Source organism: Chiloscyllium plagiosum, chromosome 7, assembly GCF_004010195.1.
Source record: "Chiloscyllium plagiosum isolate BGI_BamShark_2017 chromosome 7, ASM401019v2, whole genome shotgun sequence".
Taxonomy (NCBI): domain Eukaryota; kingdom Metazoa; phylum Chordata; class Chondrichthyes; order Orectolobiformes; family Hemiscylliidae; genus Chiloscyllium; species Chiloscyllium plagiosum.
In genome coordinates, this window is record NC_057716.1 from 45,800 (window position 1) to 62,132 (window position 16,333).

At 39.0% G+C, this 16,333-nt stretch overlaps 1 protein-coding gene across 1 annotated transcript in view; it reads right to left on the reverse strand.

Annotated features, from left to right (window-relative positions):
- Positions 1 to 6,875: 6,875 nt before the first annotated feature.
- Positions 6,876 to 16,333, reverse strand: part of LOC122551236 (collagen alpha-2(V) chain-like) — a 256,530-nt gene continuing 247,072 nt past the window's right edge. The window contains exons 53-56 of the mRNA XM_043692826.1: positions 12,924 to 13,166; positions 9,250 to 9,343; positions 7,312 to 7,396; positions 6,876 to 7,101 (exon numbers count right to left, since the gene is read on the reverse strand). Coding sequence (XP_043548761.1) covers positions 7,041 to 7,101; positions 7,312 to 7,396; positions 9,250 to 9,343; positions 12,924 to 13,166 — 483 coding nt within the window. The 3' untranslated portion in view covers positions 6,876 to 7,040. The remainder of the gene's footprint in view (positions 7,102 to 7,311; positions 7,397 to 9,249; positions 9,344 to 12,923; positions 13,167 to 16,333) is intronic.

Genomic DNA, 16,333 nt, shown 5'->3' on the forward strand with positions numbered 1-16,333 from the left:
CCTAATCAAGCAGTGTCTTTCCCAGATACTCAAAATCCTATCCCTCAGTACCCTTTCCATTACTTTGCCTACCACCGAAGTAAGACTAACTGGCCTGTAATTCCCGGGGTTAATGAGCAACACTTATCTCAAGGCATGAGTTAATGCTTGCAGCAACTTCCTAACAAATGCAGTTATGAATCAGGCTCGACAAAGAGATTCAAAGAACTGTTGACAAAGGAAATAAGAGAAGTCATGCAATTGTATAAGAAGAGTCTGGTAAATAATATAAAGAAAGATCAAATGTTTTCTATTGATCCGTAAATAGTAAAAGGTGGAAGAATGAGGAATGGGCCCAATTATGGATCTAACAAAGGATTTATCCATTGAAGCAGGAACACAGCCAAGAAAAGTGTTTATTTTTCCCCCAGTTCATGTAGAACAAGGAGTTTCATGTTGGATACGATAATGGTCCTATAAAGTTCTAATGTTGTAACTGCATTAGCTCCACCCAGCCTGATATAGCAGACTTGGGTAGAGAATGAAATGTTCCCTTGCATGAGGTCTCAATGAGGAAAGACATATCACCTCTGGCTCCTGTAGTTGTAATTATGTCCAACTAGTTAATGTTAATTCCACCTATTATTATCACATAAAAACTGCACCTTGAATAGCCTCGTCTATTCCTTAGTGGCACTCCCCCCACCACCACCTTTCCTTTTCTCACAGCACCATCCCAGGCAAAGGCAGAAGATGCAACATCACCAATGGTGCCAATATGAGCAGTTGCAAGTCCATAACTCTATGCACAATGAAGCAGACAACATTTTCTGTTTCCATTTGATAATATTCTTTACATTTTTGAAGTCAGAGAAGATATAATATTCAAAGTCAAAAGAATTTCATTCTATATACAATTTTGCAATGGATTAATATTGATAGATCTTGATCATAGTTGGCTTGGAGTTTCTGTTCCTGCCTAGACTAGTCCAAAACCTTCTAAACAGTTCACATAGAGGTGTCAGTGCCCCTTATCCTACTTCATCGAAATGGAAAATAAAATAAAGTGCTGCAAATGCTGGAAATCTGAAAAAAAAAGTTGTTGGAGGAACTCAGCAGGTTTGGCAGCATCTGTGGAGAGAAAGCAAAGTTCACATTTGAAGTCCAGTGACCTGTTTACTTGTCTCATTCTCTTTTAAGATAAGGTGCCACATTGGCAGCTTTCCAATCCTCTGGGACTTTTTCAGAATTGAAAGATTGCTAAAGGTTTACTACCAGTGCATCCACTACCTCTGTAACTAGTTCCTTTAATGTTTTAGGATGCATTGCATCAGGTCCAGGAGAATTATTAGACATTAGCCCCAATAGTTTTCAAAGTTACTTTTTCTCTGTTGGTAGTTGTTGCATTTATTTCCTCTCCTCCTTTACTCCCCTTGACTATTAAGTAATTTTGGAATATTATTAGTCTCTTCGATGATAAAAATTGTTGCAAAGTAATTATTCAACTCCTCTGACATTTCCTAGTCCCCATTATTATTTCACAGCCTCTTTCTCTAAGCTGCCTACATTAATTTTGGCCTTGCTCTTCCTTTCAATATATTTAAAGGAGCTCTTTTTGTTGGTATTGATATTAATAAGAAATTTAGCTTCAAAATTAATCTTCTCCCATTTTGTATTAGGGTTGAAAGCTTTCCTAATCCTCTGATTTATCACTAATGTGTACCTTTTTTTTCAATTTAATGCTATCCTTAACTTCCCTGCTTGACCATGATTGGCTGATCCCCTTCCTAGAATCGTTGTTTTGTCTCACTGTGATATATATTTGCTGTAAACCATGAATTATTCTCTTAAGCATCTGCAATGTTTTCTTAACCATCTTTGCTACTAAACTCCTTTCCCAATTCAGCCAGCTCCTTTCCAGCCAGCTCTACACTCATTCCTTTGTAGTTATCTTTATTTAAGCTTGCCACAGTTATTTCTGACCCAGGTTCTTCCCCCTCAAACTGAATGCTAAGTTCTGCCACATTATGGTCACTGTTTCCTAGGCGATCTTTTAATGTGACATAACTTATTAAGTGTGCCTCAATATACATCACAAAATCCAAAATAGCCTGAATCCTGGCTGGATCTAGGAAACTGTCCTGAGCACACACGATAAAATCTTCCTCACGACTTCCTCTGCCTATCTGACTATCCCAATCTAAATGAAGATTAAATGCATCCATGACTAATGTACTCACTCTTTTACAGGCCCTCATTATTTCCTGATTTATTCTCAATCTTACCAAAGACCTATTGTTAAGGGGCCTACAGTGAAATCCTACCACTGTCTTTTTATCTTTTTTATTTCTTGCCTCTGCCCACCTCAGAAACTCTGCTGTTATCATATCACAGCACGGATGCAAAGTCAGAAATTTATTTTGATATTTATGCCATGCAATGTTAAAATTTTCTGATATACTGAGGTAGTTTACCTGACTCTCAGCTTGAGAGCATTTGCTTACTGATGGGATATGTTACTATTATTGATCATAATATGATAAGGTAGCCAATACTGTAATTTCTAATCACTGTCAAGCATGTTCATAGAGTCACAGAGTCATAGTGATGTACAGCATGGAAACAGACTCTTCGGTCCAACCTGTCCATGCTGAGCAGGTATCCCAAACCAATCTAGTCCCACCTGCCCCAGCACCCGGCCCATATCCTTCCAAACCCTCCCTATTCATATACCCATCCAAATGCCTTTTAAATGTTGCAATTGTACCAGCCTCCACCACTTCCTCTGGCAGCTGATTCCATACACGTACCACCCTCTGCGTGAAAACGTTGTCCCTTAGGTCTCTTTTATATCTTTCCCCTCTCACCCTAAACCTATGCTCTCTAGTTTTGGACTCCCCAACCACAGGGAAAAGACTTTGCCTATTTATCCTATCTATGCCCCTCATGATTTTATAAACCTCTATAAGGTCACCACTCAGCCTCCGACGCTCCAGAGAAAACAACCCCAGCCTATTCAACCTCTCCCTGTAGCTCAAATCCTCTAACCCTGGCAACATCCTTACAAATCTTTTCTGAACCCTTTTAACATCTTTCTGATAGGAAGGAGACCAGAATTGCACTCAATATTCCAACAGTGTTGTTATGTTACTAAGATGTAATCCATCCTGAAACATTGTCATAGAATAAAGCTGTATTGCTGTTTTGTCACCTAATTTAACTATTGATTAAGGTAATAGAAAATGTGAGACTTCTTCAATAATTCATGAATTATTTTATAATCCTGGCAACTATGTAATTCAATTTGGATTTCACTGAACAATTTCCACTGCAAATGTGACTCATTTTAATTTTTTTTTAAAGAAATTTCTTTTTTGTTCAGCTGTTAAACCAGATTACCATTTTTTTGTAAGTTTGGGTATTGCTTGACAATATTTTTAGTTTGACAAAATTTCTTACCTGTAAATAAGTTTTGTGCTCATAGTTTAGTCTGAAAAGATGAGGTTTCATAGCTGATGTTCCATGTAGTTGCCAGTAATTGCTATCCAACATTTCAGTGTTAATTATAAACCATATGAGCTAACAGTAGCTAAGATCATTTCAATTACACAAGCATCTTGGTGAGAAGGATGTCATTTGTTCCATATACAGAACATCATGAACGTGAATCAGTTGAATTTATCATATTATCTGGCTGTGAAATTTTCTGTTTCTATCCTAGGCCAATTAACTTTTGCAAAGCATAATATGATGTTGTGTTCTGGTCATGGACGTCAGGAAGACACTGAGGAGAAATACTGAACTGTGCAAAGAAGGAGCAATTACACAATTTCAATATCCATTTGTAAAATTTAGCCAGAAATAGGGCTACAACATTATAGTTCCAATTCTGTGACCTGTACTCTCCACAAACTTTGCTTCCCATATCCACCATGGGATTAATTAATAGCAGCTTTAGGTTTAAGCTGAATGGTTCAGTTTTCGTGAGTTAAGAGGCTTTGCTGATCTATACCCATGTTTTTCAATGAGGTAATAAAAATCTTGTTTCTTAACTTCTTTAGTGACAAACTTTCTTTGTCTGCCAAACTAATGATCAACTAGCTACGCCATCTTTAAGGTTTCTTAATACTAATTGTATTATCTCACCTTCTAAACTCAAATAGACTCCATCAATGTAAAACAAACACCAACATTTCTGGAGGAACTCAGTCAGTCAGGCAGCATATTTAGGGAGAAAGCAGAGTTAACATTTTGAGTCGATGCGGATGGAGGTAAGAAATAAAACGGGGAAAAAACAGTGGTAGGATTATTCTATAGGCCAGAGTGAGGTTTGCAGATGCTGGAGACCAGTGTTGAGAGTGTAGTGCTGGAAAAACACAGCAGGCCAGGAAGTATCCAAGGAGCAGAATGAAGGGCTTTTGCCCATACCTCAATTTTCTTGCTCCTTGGATGCTACCTGGCCTGCTGTACTTTTCCAGCACCATGCTCTCAATTCTTATTCTATAGGCATCCTAACAATATTCAGTAGAATTGAGAATAGATCAGGAAATAATGAGGACATAAAAAACAGGCAGTACATTAGTCATGGGGGAGTTTAATCTTCATTAACATTGAAATAGTTAGGTGGGCAGAGGATGTCATGAGAAAGATTTCATCATGTGTGCTCAGGAGAGTTTCCAAGAACAATAGGTTGTGGTTCCAATCAGGCATCAGGCTATTTTGAATTTGGTGATGTATAATGAGGCACACTTAACAAATTATGTCAGATTGAAAGATTCCCGAGGAAACAGTGACCACAATGTGCTAGAACTTAGCAATCAGTTTGAGAAGAAGGAACATGGGTCAGAAACAACTGTGGTAAGCTTAAACAAGGGTAAATACAAAGCAATGAGTACAGAGTGAGTTGGAGCAAATATGTACACCAGTGAGTCAAAGAAGACTCTAGGAATGGGGATAAAACAACATCATCTACTGCATCCGCTGCAGCCGGTGTGGCCTCCTCTATATTGGGGAGACAGGCCGCCTACAACCATGGTCAACCAAGGAAGTTAAGGATAGCATCAATTTGAAAGAAAATAGTATACAACGTGCAATGTTTAGTTGTAAGACAGATAATTAGGAAAATTTCAAAGATCAATAAAAAGACAGCAAACAAAAAAGTGGGAGAAGATTAACTTTGAGAGTAAACTCATAATTAATATCAAGACCAACAAAACATGCTACTTCAAGTATTTGGGAAGGAAAAGAGAGGCTGGATTCAAACAGGTAGCCAAGAGAAAGAGGATGAGAAATAAATAATGGGGAGCCAGGAAATGGCAGAGGAGTTGAATACATCTTTTGCATCAATCTTTATAAATGAAAACACTAATACTATTCCAAAATTCCGAAATAGTCAAGGGGATGGGGGGCGGAGTTAGGCAGGAGGAGGGGAAATAAATATAGTAACTATCACCAGAGAGAATGTATTATGAGAACTAATGGGCCTAAAGCCTAATAAGTCTCCTGGGATATATCCCTAGGATATCAAAGGAACCAGTTACAGACAGTGGATCCACTGATAGCAATCTTTCAGCAATCCTTCGATTCTGGAACTGGCCCAGAGAATTGGAAAACTGTCAATGCAATACCTTATTTAAAAAGGGAAGGAGACAAGGAAATAGGTCACCAGAGGGCAGCGAGCTTAATGATTCTAATTGAGAAATGCTCCTCTCTCTCACCCCTCTCTCTCTCACACTCTCTCTGTCACCCTCTCTCTCACCCCTCTCTCTCTCACCCTTTCTCTCACCCTCTTTCTCTCACACCCTCTCTCTCACCCCTCTCTCTCACCATCTCGCTCTCACCCCTCTCTCTCACCCTTTCTCTCACCCTCTCTCTCTCACACCTTTCAAAGGTGATTTGGACACAAGGGATTCCAGTCTTTGAGCAGATGTCTGCAGAGTAGCAAGTTGTTCTGGGACTGGCACATTGTAAAATGAGGTTGGAATTGACCATGGGGGATGCCATAGGTGTGGGATAAGCTGTTAATGAAGTGAGCTTGGTAAAACATACTGAGCGAACTCATTAGGCCTTGCTGTGAAACCTTCTCGAAAAAGTTCATGCAACTTGGGCAGAGGAAACAAAAAGTGTGTTTCTGCCCAATGATTTCTACCCCATTACTTTAACTGAAAACAGCAGTCACATAGCCTCATCTGCTATTACTTCCTCAAAAAGACAAGAGGATTAGTTAAACAAAATTTTTTCCTTTTGAATCTGTGTTAACTGTTTCACTAGGTTATTATTGAAATGCAAACTTATTCTTGGTAATTAATTTAAACCATTTTATCCAAAACTCATAAAATGAGTTGGCCCTTCAGCCCAACAGATCCACACCAACCCTCTGAAGAGCAACCCACGCATTCCACTACATTTACCCCTTCACCTAACAGTACGGGCAATTTATCATGGCCAGTTAACCTGACCTGCACATCTTTGGACTGTGGGAGGAAACGCAGACACGGGGAGAACGTGCAAACTCCACACAGTCAGTTGCCTGAGGCGGGAATTGAATCCAGGTCCCTGAGAGGCAGCAGTGCTAACCACTGAGCCATGGTCTTTGGCAGTTGGTGCTTCAAGCCATGGATCCACTGCCTAACAGAGAAGTGCACAAAATCTTCCCAGACCTACAGTTAATTTAAAGCAGCAGCACCAAATATTTCATCAGGCTGTGATCTGTTAACATTTTAAGCATTCTGCTTTATTGTGCGATCCCCATCGCTGGACTGATATGTGTCTGTAAAAATTTAAACCAACCCCAATGTGGGCAGCGTGCTCAGCCCATCTTCTTGTCAACCCTCTGCTACCTGTCTAATCTCTAACTGTCAGCTGGTAGTAAAAGAATAAAATAGCAGGCAACTGGCTCCTCGTTTCATGTTATTTATGTACAGCACTATAAACAGGGAACAGAAACAGTAGTCACTATTGTTTACAAAACATCAATCACTGCATTTCAAAGGCACTCTTTGTATGTGAAAAAAAATCTGAGAGTTGTGATAAGACATTACATAACAGTAAAGCTTCCTTCTTTATGGATTGGCATTCAGTTTTGTAGGGTGTTTCAAGTGCTGAAATGTTGGTCCAGTTAAACTGAAATTAAAATTAGAACAATTAACCTATGTAATGCAGGTTTCCTTAGTCAAATCATATTACAGCTAACCCATTTTCTATAGAGTGTTTTCTTCACAATAAAAGCTTAAACACTAAAAAATTGCTTAAACATTTAATTTTCCTATTCATTTTTTTTACTGTTACATAAGAGCAGTTTCATTAAAACTCAGATAATTAAATAGGTCTTACAGCAAGTTAAAAACATAGAGGCTCTGTCCCCAAAGCATGGCAGGCAAAGTGCTATACAAGTCTCCAAGAGGAGTCATTTCTGTCGCTAAGAATAAAGAGAAACACATGGATATAATAATTCTGAGCCATCCGGAAATATAAATTCCCATTTCAGCTTGTTAATCTAGCACAAAAACCTTTTCAAATAACATGTTGCATAAGCATTTGTGTTACAATATATCTTCAGATAGCATTGATTTGATTTAAGGCTATTTAAAAGCATGCCAAAAAGAAGGCAAACATTACCACAATTAAAAACAAATAGTACTAGAAAGGTGTTGAGAAATGAAAACTGAATTAATGAGGAGGTGCAACCTTATACAATAGCTGATCAGCAGAAGTGTTTTGGGACCTGTATTCAACCAATTCATCGAGCAACAAAATACAGGTGCTGTTGCCACTTTGAGTAGCAATTTGAAAGGCAGGATACAAGATAAAGGGCCTGAACTACTGAAACCTCAAAGAAATAATTATGTAAATAACATAACTGTGTTCACCATATCAGTTATAATGAAGAAAATAAATTTAGTTGTTGAATATAATCTGTAAGAATTTAATATTATTGATGTAAATATAAACTTTTTATTATAAATATTTTATTTTCTCTTTGTTGGATGTTGACTGTTCCCACTGCATTTTTAAATAAATTTGAGACCTCTACACCTTTTCATAAAGATGTCTCATCAGATGGGACTCTTTGTATAATATTGACTGTATCATTACAACTCAAAAAGAGTGAAGCAGGTCAGAGTTAAAGACATTTTGTGAATGTCATTTTTCAAACATATTCCTACTTTATGAATTTACAATTATTTGAAGGCTTGGGGTCATGGTGGGTGGGGCAAGGGGGGGTGGTGGAGGGGAAGTGATAGCGGAGAGGTGGAGTGGGAGAATCAATTAATTCAGCCAGTAAATATTTCTGGTTTCCTTGTAAAATGGTCCTCTTTATTGGAGAATTAAAGAACATTGTTGAAGAGATAGACAAAGAAGCATTGCAAAATGGTTTCGCCTACATGCTTTCGTTTCTAAGACATGCAGAACTCACTATTACTAATTGAATTGAGAGATAAGGAACATCATTCATACTCAAAGTTGACATGACAGTAATATGAAAATATCAATGTGTGGGTCTGCTGCTACTTCATCAAAAGCTTATAGGAAATGGGATCCTTATAACTAGCACCATGATATCTTTCCTCTGTCTCCTGGTTCTGTAAACAAACACAGAAGGAAGCCTGGAAATATAGCACCTGGAGAACAAATGAATCAGACAAGCATCAATGAATCCTAGCTTCTGACAGAGATGAGGTAGCTTAAACATGGGGATTTTTAAAAAACTAAATCTTTTATATGTGCGGTAGGTAAGCTTGTTATCGAAGCATATTCTAATTAATAGATATAGAGACAGATTCCACACTCTCAGAAAGGAGCTTTCCTGGCAGGAATTGTGGGTCAAAGAGCTTGGGGTACAAAATGTCGCCCATTCTCTAGTCTTGGCTTCCTGTCAGTGCACTAATCAGCCCCAACAACTATCAGATGGAGCTTCCTCAGAAGTGAACATTTCCAAAACTATATTTTGTATCTTCTTTTAGGTTTTAGAGTGAAAATCTTTCCATTTCCAAACTTGTCTCATAAGAGCCAATAATTGTTACTACACTAAAAACTGCTCAGAATTTTCCACAGTTTTTAAATCACATCTTACGTTTTACTAGCTGGGTTCATATGAACAATAAATAATTGTCATGAAGGGCTGGAAATTCTAAGTACTTGTATATACAGTGCTGATTAGATCAGCCATTAATTCAAGAGTTCAGGAATGTTTTCAAAGTCTCCAAGTCCTTTTATTTTACAAGAAACAAACTGGGCCAATTTCAATGCCAAATTCCTGATTGGAATCACCAATATCCACAGGTGCAATATCCACAATTGGCAGACGTGCCGTGTTCTGCGTTCGATACTCAAAAACTGTCTTGCCCCAACTACCAGAATGTCTCTGCAGAGGAAACACAGAAAAGAATGAATGTACTGAAAATCTATTGAAACAAGCCATGGCAATTGCAATATTAAATTACAGCAATGTTCGTTTCCAGCAGAGGTTACACTGTTACATGGCACACATTCTCACTCACGTTATTTGGAGATTTGAAAGAGTTTTCACAGCTGTCAAGTATTACTTCATTGAGATTTCAACTGCATCCCAATAATAAAAAAAACTAATCATCACATAAATATAAGTAATCGTGTTTATGCAAAATAAAGATAGCAATGATAAACAAGAGTTAATGTTTCACGTCAATGAGAAATGACTTCACCCAGAGGGTGAGGAATTTTCTGCCTCAGAATGTTTTCATGGAGGTGCTGGATACAGTGCTTAGTGCTAAAGGGATCAAAGGGTGTGGGGAGAAAGCGATAACAGGGTATTGAGTTGGATGATCTTCCATGATCATAGTGAATGGACATGCAGACTTGAAGGACTGAATGGCCTGCTGCTGCTCTCTATATTTCTATCTCCTGAAATCCTTAATGAAACTCAAACTCATGACCTTCTGACATACAGATGAAGACTGCTACCATTAAATCAACTGAAAACCTTTTATACAAGTGGATCTACAATTTAGAAAAGGTAAAATTTAAAGCCAATAAAATATTGGCTAATAAAAGTTATGTATATTTTCTTGTCTAATTAGATCTACTTTATATTAGTAAGCTTCTTTGCAAGCTCTCCCACCTCTTCAGCGGTTGGAACAATACATAGTCAAGTTATAAGGAACAAGGTCTTCAGTCAATGCCTCTATGTTATGAATGAGTTGATCTCAAATGCAGTATACATCATACAACTAGCCTCATCATCAGTGGAGGGGAAATGTGGATGAGGTTCCTACAACTAATTGTTAACCCAGGGGGACTTCTGGAAGTTCATGTGTGGTTAAGATTCTCCCTGTTGTCAAACAGTCAGCAGACACTCGCTGTTTAAGGTCACACATGAAGAATGACCACTTTACTTCAATATCAAATGCTGATGGAGGTCTGTGAAAGTACAGAGCCAATGTTTTTAATAGTGGATAACGGAAAGGACAAAAGCCAGTAAAAAAATAAATTCTCCAGCTGGAAGTATGTACAAGCAAGACATATACAATTGTATATCTCAAGCATGCTGCTTTAGCCTATGTTTAGCTAGTCTAGATTATCATTCAGTTTAACTTTTAACAGTTTAACAATTTAACTCCATTAGTGATTCCACGAACTTCAATCAGAGTCAGCAAACAAGAACATTTTCCTCAGTGAGACCATAAAATGTAGGAGCAGATGTAGCCCATTCGGCCCATAGAGTCTGCTCTGCCATTCAATGAGACCATAGCTGATCTCATAATCCTCAACTCCATTTTTCTGTGTTTTTTTCTCCAAAATCCTTGATGCCCTTACTGCCTAAAGAACATTCTCAGTATTATCAGATAGAACAATCACAGCCTCAGCAACAATATTTCTGGGCAACGACACACTGCAGCACTCCCGACTTGCGAAGAGAAGAACACTTCTATAGAGTCTTCATCAAGAACGGATATCCCTGAAACTTCATCCATAGATGCCTAACAGACAAATATCACGACAAGGACATACCACAACCTAACTCACTAGCCACGCTACCTTACATTAAAAAGTGTCTTGGAACTGACAGCCAGACTTCTCCGACTACTGGGATTCATGACATCCCATAAACCAACAGCCACGCTCAGACAATAACTCACCAGAACAATAGACCCTATCCCCATCATGTACAAGACAAATGTAACTTACAAGATTCCATACAAAGACTGCATGAAATACTATATAGGACAAACAAACAGACAACTAGCAATCACACCCATGAACACCAACTCGCCACTAAACACCATGACCAGCTGTCCCTAATAGCCATATACACAGATGACAAGGACCACAAGTTCGACTGTGTCAGCACAACGATCATAGGACAAGCTAAACAGAGGATAGCCAGAGAATTTCTAGAAACATGGCACTCATCCACGGACTCTATCAACAAGCTCATTGACTGAGACCCAATGTACCGGCTACTAGAACCAACAACTGGAAGCAGCAGGAATGGAACCAAATAAATTTCACAAGACACAGTACAGCAGAGCTTCCCAGGAGACTCGAAAGCGCTGAAGACGTCACCTAGACAGGGATGGAATGTCTGCAAATCAACTTCCCAGCTCAGCGAACATACCCCCAACCACAGCAACACCACTTCTCTCAAGTATTTTGTAGCAGACTGTGATACGATGGCCGGGAACTGTGGGGTTTTTGCGGGTGCACATTCAACCATTACCCTCTACATTCTGGCCACAATTTCAGAATTTTGCACAAGGGCACATTTATGCAGAGATCATGAAGCTCAGTTTTTCACCCACAGCTCCACCAGACCCATGGATCCCTACCACTGAGCCAGCAACCAGTGAAGTCAACTGATCTGGCAAATTAGATTCACTATTTCCCCTCTTGTATCTCAGTTAGAAATGTCCCCATGAAAAGGTCGTGAAAAAAGAGACCGTGGCAAGAACTTGGCAGCATTTTGTGGAAACAGAAATGGATTTAATGTTTCAGGTGTTTTGAGTAAATGAAAAAAAAAGGTAAGCAGAGAGGTGGAACAAGAGGGAGGGGTTGGTAATGACAGATAGAAGACAGGAGAGCTTAAGTGATTAAAGATTTCATGGTACAAAGGGCGAAGGTATGGCTATACCAAAGAAAGAAAAGTTTTGTCTGGAGTGGGATTGCATGATGGAATAATGAATAGATAAAACCGAAAGCTGAGAAAACAATGAGAAGAAGGTTACGACAGCACATGCAAATATAAGATGCAGAGGGGAGCTGGAATGAAGTCAGGAAAGCCAGAACAAACATGCTCTGCCAAGTTTAACAGCAGGACCTGATTAATATTTTATTTTCCCTCTGTTCTGAGGCCACAGCCAGCCAGAGTAGGAGACTGACTGGCTGCCTTGCTGCTAGGCCTATGGCACCAGGCAATATCCACAGAGCAGAAAGGAAATCCCATCTCGATAGTGGGGAATGGTGTCAGCAGTGTGCATACTGATCAGGATAGAGGGGGACTGGAGTCTGGGGATTGGGAAATCAGAATCCAAGTTGCGAGAGAGATTAGAAACTAAGTTGATCCAAAGCTGAGGCAGGGTTCAAAGGCTGGGATGGAGGCTGCAGTATGGAAATGTGGAGGCTAGGCAAGGTGTAAGGGTGGTCAGTTCAAAGGCCAGGTGCATGTGATAGAATGAGACGAAAGGCCTCAGGGGTGAATGCTGAAGCCTCATGAAAGGTCAGCAGGGGGAGCTGTGGGAGAAGACATGGCTGAATGGAGGTTAGTGCAGTTGGAGTGGGGAGATCAAGTTTTTAACACTTTAACCTCCCACCTGGTCAAAATCCACCAATTTGGGAGCCAAAATTCCTATCCAAAGAAGCAATTACTTATTATTACTGTTATTTTGGCAGGGTAACACAAAGAGTTTGAGAGAGTTAGGTAGAAATACACTTCTTGTAACTGAAATACTTCAATTCTTAATACTTACAGTGCAGCCATCTTCCAGCACACTATATTTAAATCGGTTACTTCCTTCAGCTTTGATCTCAATGTCATTGGCACTCTTAAGAATCAAGGCTTTCTTAAGGTTGCCAGTCTGGTCATCCATGTAAGCAATGCTGTTCTTACAATGATAGGTAATATTTTGGGAAGCTTCCTTTGACAGAAGACGGAGAAATGTTGTCTGGATCATGACAGTATTCGGGGACTGTTGCTTGTCACCATAACTGAACTGTAAGGAAAAAAATATTTTCAAATATTGAATCAATGACGTTTTGCAACAAAAACTTAGACATGAGAAGCAAACACTTTCATTCAAGAAGGTGCAGGCAATGTGAACCAAAGCTGATATAATTGAGAGTAGAAAACTTAGTTTCTATTGAATACGGTCAGTCAATTTGAGAAATAGCATTTAGGTAAATCTAGCTGTGTGTTAGTCAAATTCACTGTATTTGGACAGTGAATAACTACATATTAATTAGAATTGGCTTGATTAGATCATGACTTTAATTAGGTAGCAATCCTTCAAATTTAATAAAATCTTAAGGTATATTATAATAAAGGGAAAAATGCTCATACGATTTTAACTCATCTTGTAGTACTGCTTTTCTATCGATAGAGGCTGCCATTGCACCACGGAGAGATGTTATAAATCTTTCATAGTTCAACATCACCCTCTGCTGCCTGTAAGGTGTCACTGCTGACTAGTGTTTTTTGAAAAATTATTTTATACAACCCAGGATTCACTCTGAATATTCACAAAGAGCCATTTTTTTAAAAACTAAAATATTATTTTCAGTGCATCAATATAAAATATTTTCTATTTAGTTTCAGCAATGACTCTGAAATCATACATTGCAATTTGTGGGCAGCACGGTGGCACAGTGGTTAGCACTACTACCTCACAGCGCCAGAGACCCAGATTCAATTCCCGCCTCAGGCGACTGACTGTGTGGAGTTTGCACATTCTCCCCGTGTCTGTGTGGGTTTCCTCTGTGTGTTCCGGTTTCCTCCCACAGTCCAAAAATGTGCAGGCTAGGTGAATTGGCCATGCTAAATTACCCGTAGTATTAGGTGAAGGGGTAAATATAGGGGAATAGGTCTGGGTGGGTGGCAGGTCAGTGTGGACTTGTTGGGCCGAAGAACCTGTTTTCACACTGTAAGTAATCTAATCTAAAAAAAAATTCCACGAGGAAAAAACTTCAAGTTTATCTGCAATTTCTCTGACTCACTATTTTAATAAGCTCATTCATAAATATCCTACAGGAAAGTAAATCCTATCTCCTTGCACAGTCTGGCTACATAATTTGGCACAGATACCTTTAGATATGCACTTGCAATGCCAAGTCATAAAAGGTTACGTGTCAAGTGGTGGAAAATTAGATTAGAATCTCGTGTTTGACTGCTGTGGACATGATGGCCCAAAGAGCTATTTTCTGTTCTGAGGATCTCTATGACTCTAGGTTACCCCAGAAGTATGGTTGGCTTATTACGAAATGCAAACTGTATTAAACAAAGATGCTTTTACAGAATCTTCTCAAGAGAAAACAGCATTGGACATGGACTTACAATGATGCCAACCAGATATCCTAAAGTAATCCAGTCCCACTTGCCAGCATTTGGCCCATACCCCTCTGAACCCTTCCTATTCATGTACCCATCCAGATGCCTTTTACATGTTGTAATTGTACCAGCCTCCACCACTTGCAGGTATTTCAGAAAACAATAGGTTAAAACTAAAACCTCCTCCTTCATAATAATTACTGAATAAACTGATATATTTGTTAAATTTTGATGCATTTAAATTATGCTTGCTTGCTGATCAAAGTTAGACTTCACTGAGCTTCTGTAGACTTTCACAAGACAACACCATTGTCTTCCTCAATCAATGCAGTTTCAGATTCTACAACTCAGTTGCATGGAATAATGTAAAATTAACCAAAAATACTGACAAACCAAGTAAAATTCTTGAAATATATTTCTGAAAAAAATAAAGCCCATAGAACATCAGAAGTCTCACCAATGAAAGTAGTCCTTTATGAATGAAGAAGATTCAACTCAATTATTATTTTTATTCTATTCTGAAACTTACTCTTAATTGGTCAATCATAGTTTGGGTAAATGGAATTTTTTAACTTTAAATTTCTTTATTTTTGGATTGTGCCAAGAAAACTGAAACAGAATGTTGCAGTTTTAAATAAGTTACTTGAACTCATTGTGAGCTGTATTTATACCATTGCCTCATTCAAATTCAGAGGGAGAGAGCGCGGGTTGATGGTTGTGGCTTCATTGCTCAATATCACTATAGGTGTGTGTTCAGCTCAGCTTTACCCAGAGATAGAGACACAGTCTGTTGGTTGCTTGTGTCAAGCGTGTTCAGCATGATAACAGTTCTCTGATTGGCTCCTGGGCAGTTGGCCAACCAGTGTGTGAACAATACAAGGGCATGAAGTCTTTTAATTTTCAAAAGACAGCATACTGTCTCTTTTAGGAGAGAAGTAACCAAAAGTTAGAGGGTAGCAAGTTGCTCGCACTCTCCACTGCCTGAAGATGCTGCCGCTAACCAGTGACTGAGAGACTAAACAGTTAGTGTATCAACCACCCTGTGTCCTCAGCAAAGACCTGAAAGGACTTGGAACCATAAAAGATCAGAAGTGCTTGGAAGAAGCAATGACACTTCATTGGATCATATGGATTAATGCTATTAACTGAGTGCCATAATGTTTTCCCGACATGCATAACATTTAAGATTTTTGTTTGCCTGTATCTGTCTGCACTGGTTTAGGAGGGATAGAGTTTAGGTTAGAGGATGATTAATCGATTGTCTCCTGTGGTCAGATTAGATGTGTTTATAAGAAACAGTAATTTCTTGTTAAGTGCAGGAACCTGGTCAGTATTACCAGTTAACCTGAGTTCATCAGACAGGAAAATTGGAGATCTTTAACTTGTGTGATGACCCTAGAAGTGGGACTTGAGATTCAAGTACACTTTATAAAGTGGATCATGACATTTGCATTAACCTGACCTCTCAATGGCCTTTGAAAAGTTGCAAATCATAAATTCTGCAAATTTTAGCTTCACTTGTTCCATTCACCTGCTGTTAGGTATTCTTAAATTACTAGGTAAAAACAATGACTGCAGATGCTGGAAACCAGAGTCTGGATCAGTGGTGCTGGAAGAGCACAGCAGTTCAGGCAGCATCCGAGGAGCTTCGAAATCGATGTTTCAGGCAAAAGCCCTTCATCAGGAATAAAGGCAGAGAGCCTGAAGCGTGGAGAGATAAGCTAGAGGAGGGTGGGGGTGGGGAGAAAGTAGCATAGAGTACAATAGGTGAGTGGGGGAGGGGATGAAGGTGATAGGTCAGGTCGGAGAGGGTGGAGTGGATAGGTGGAAAAGGAG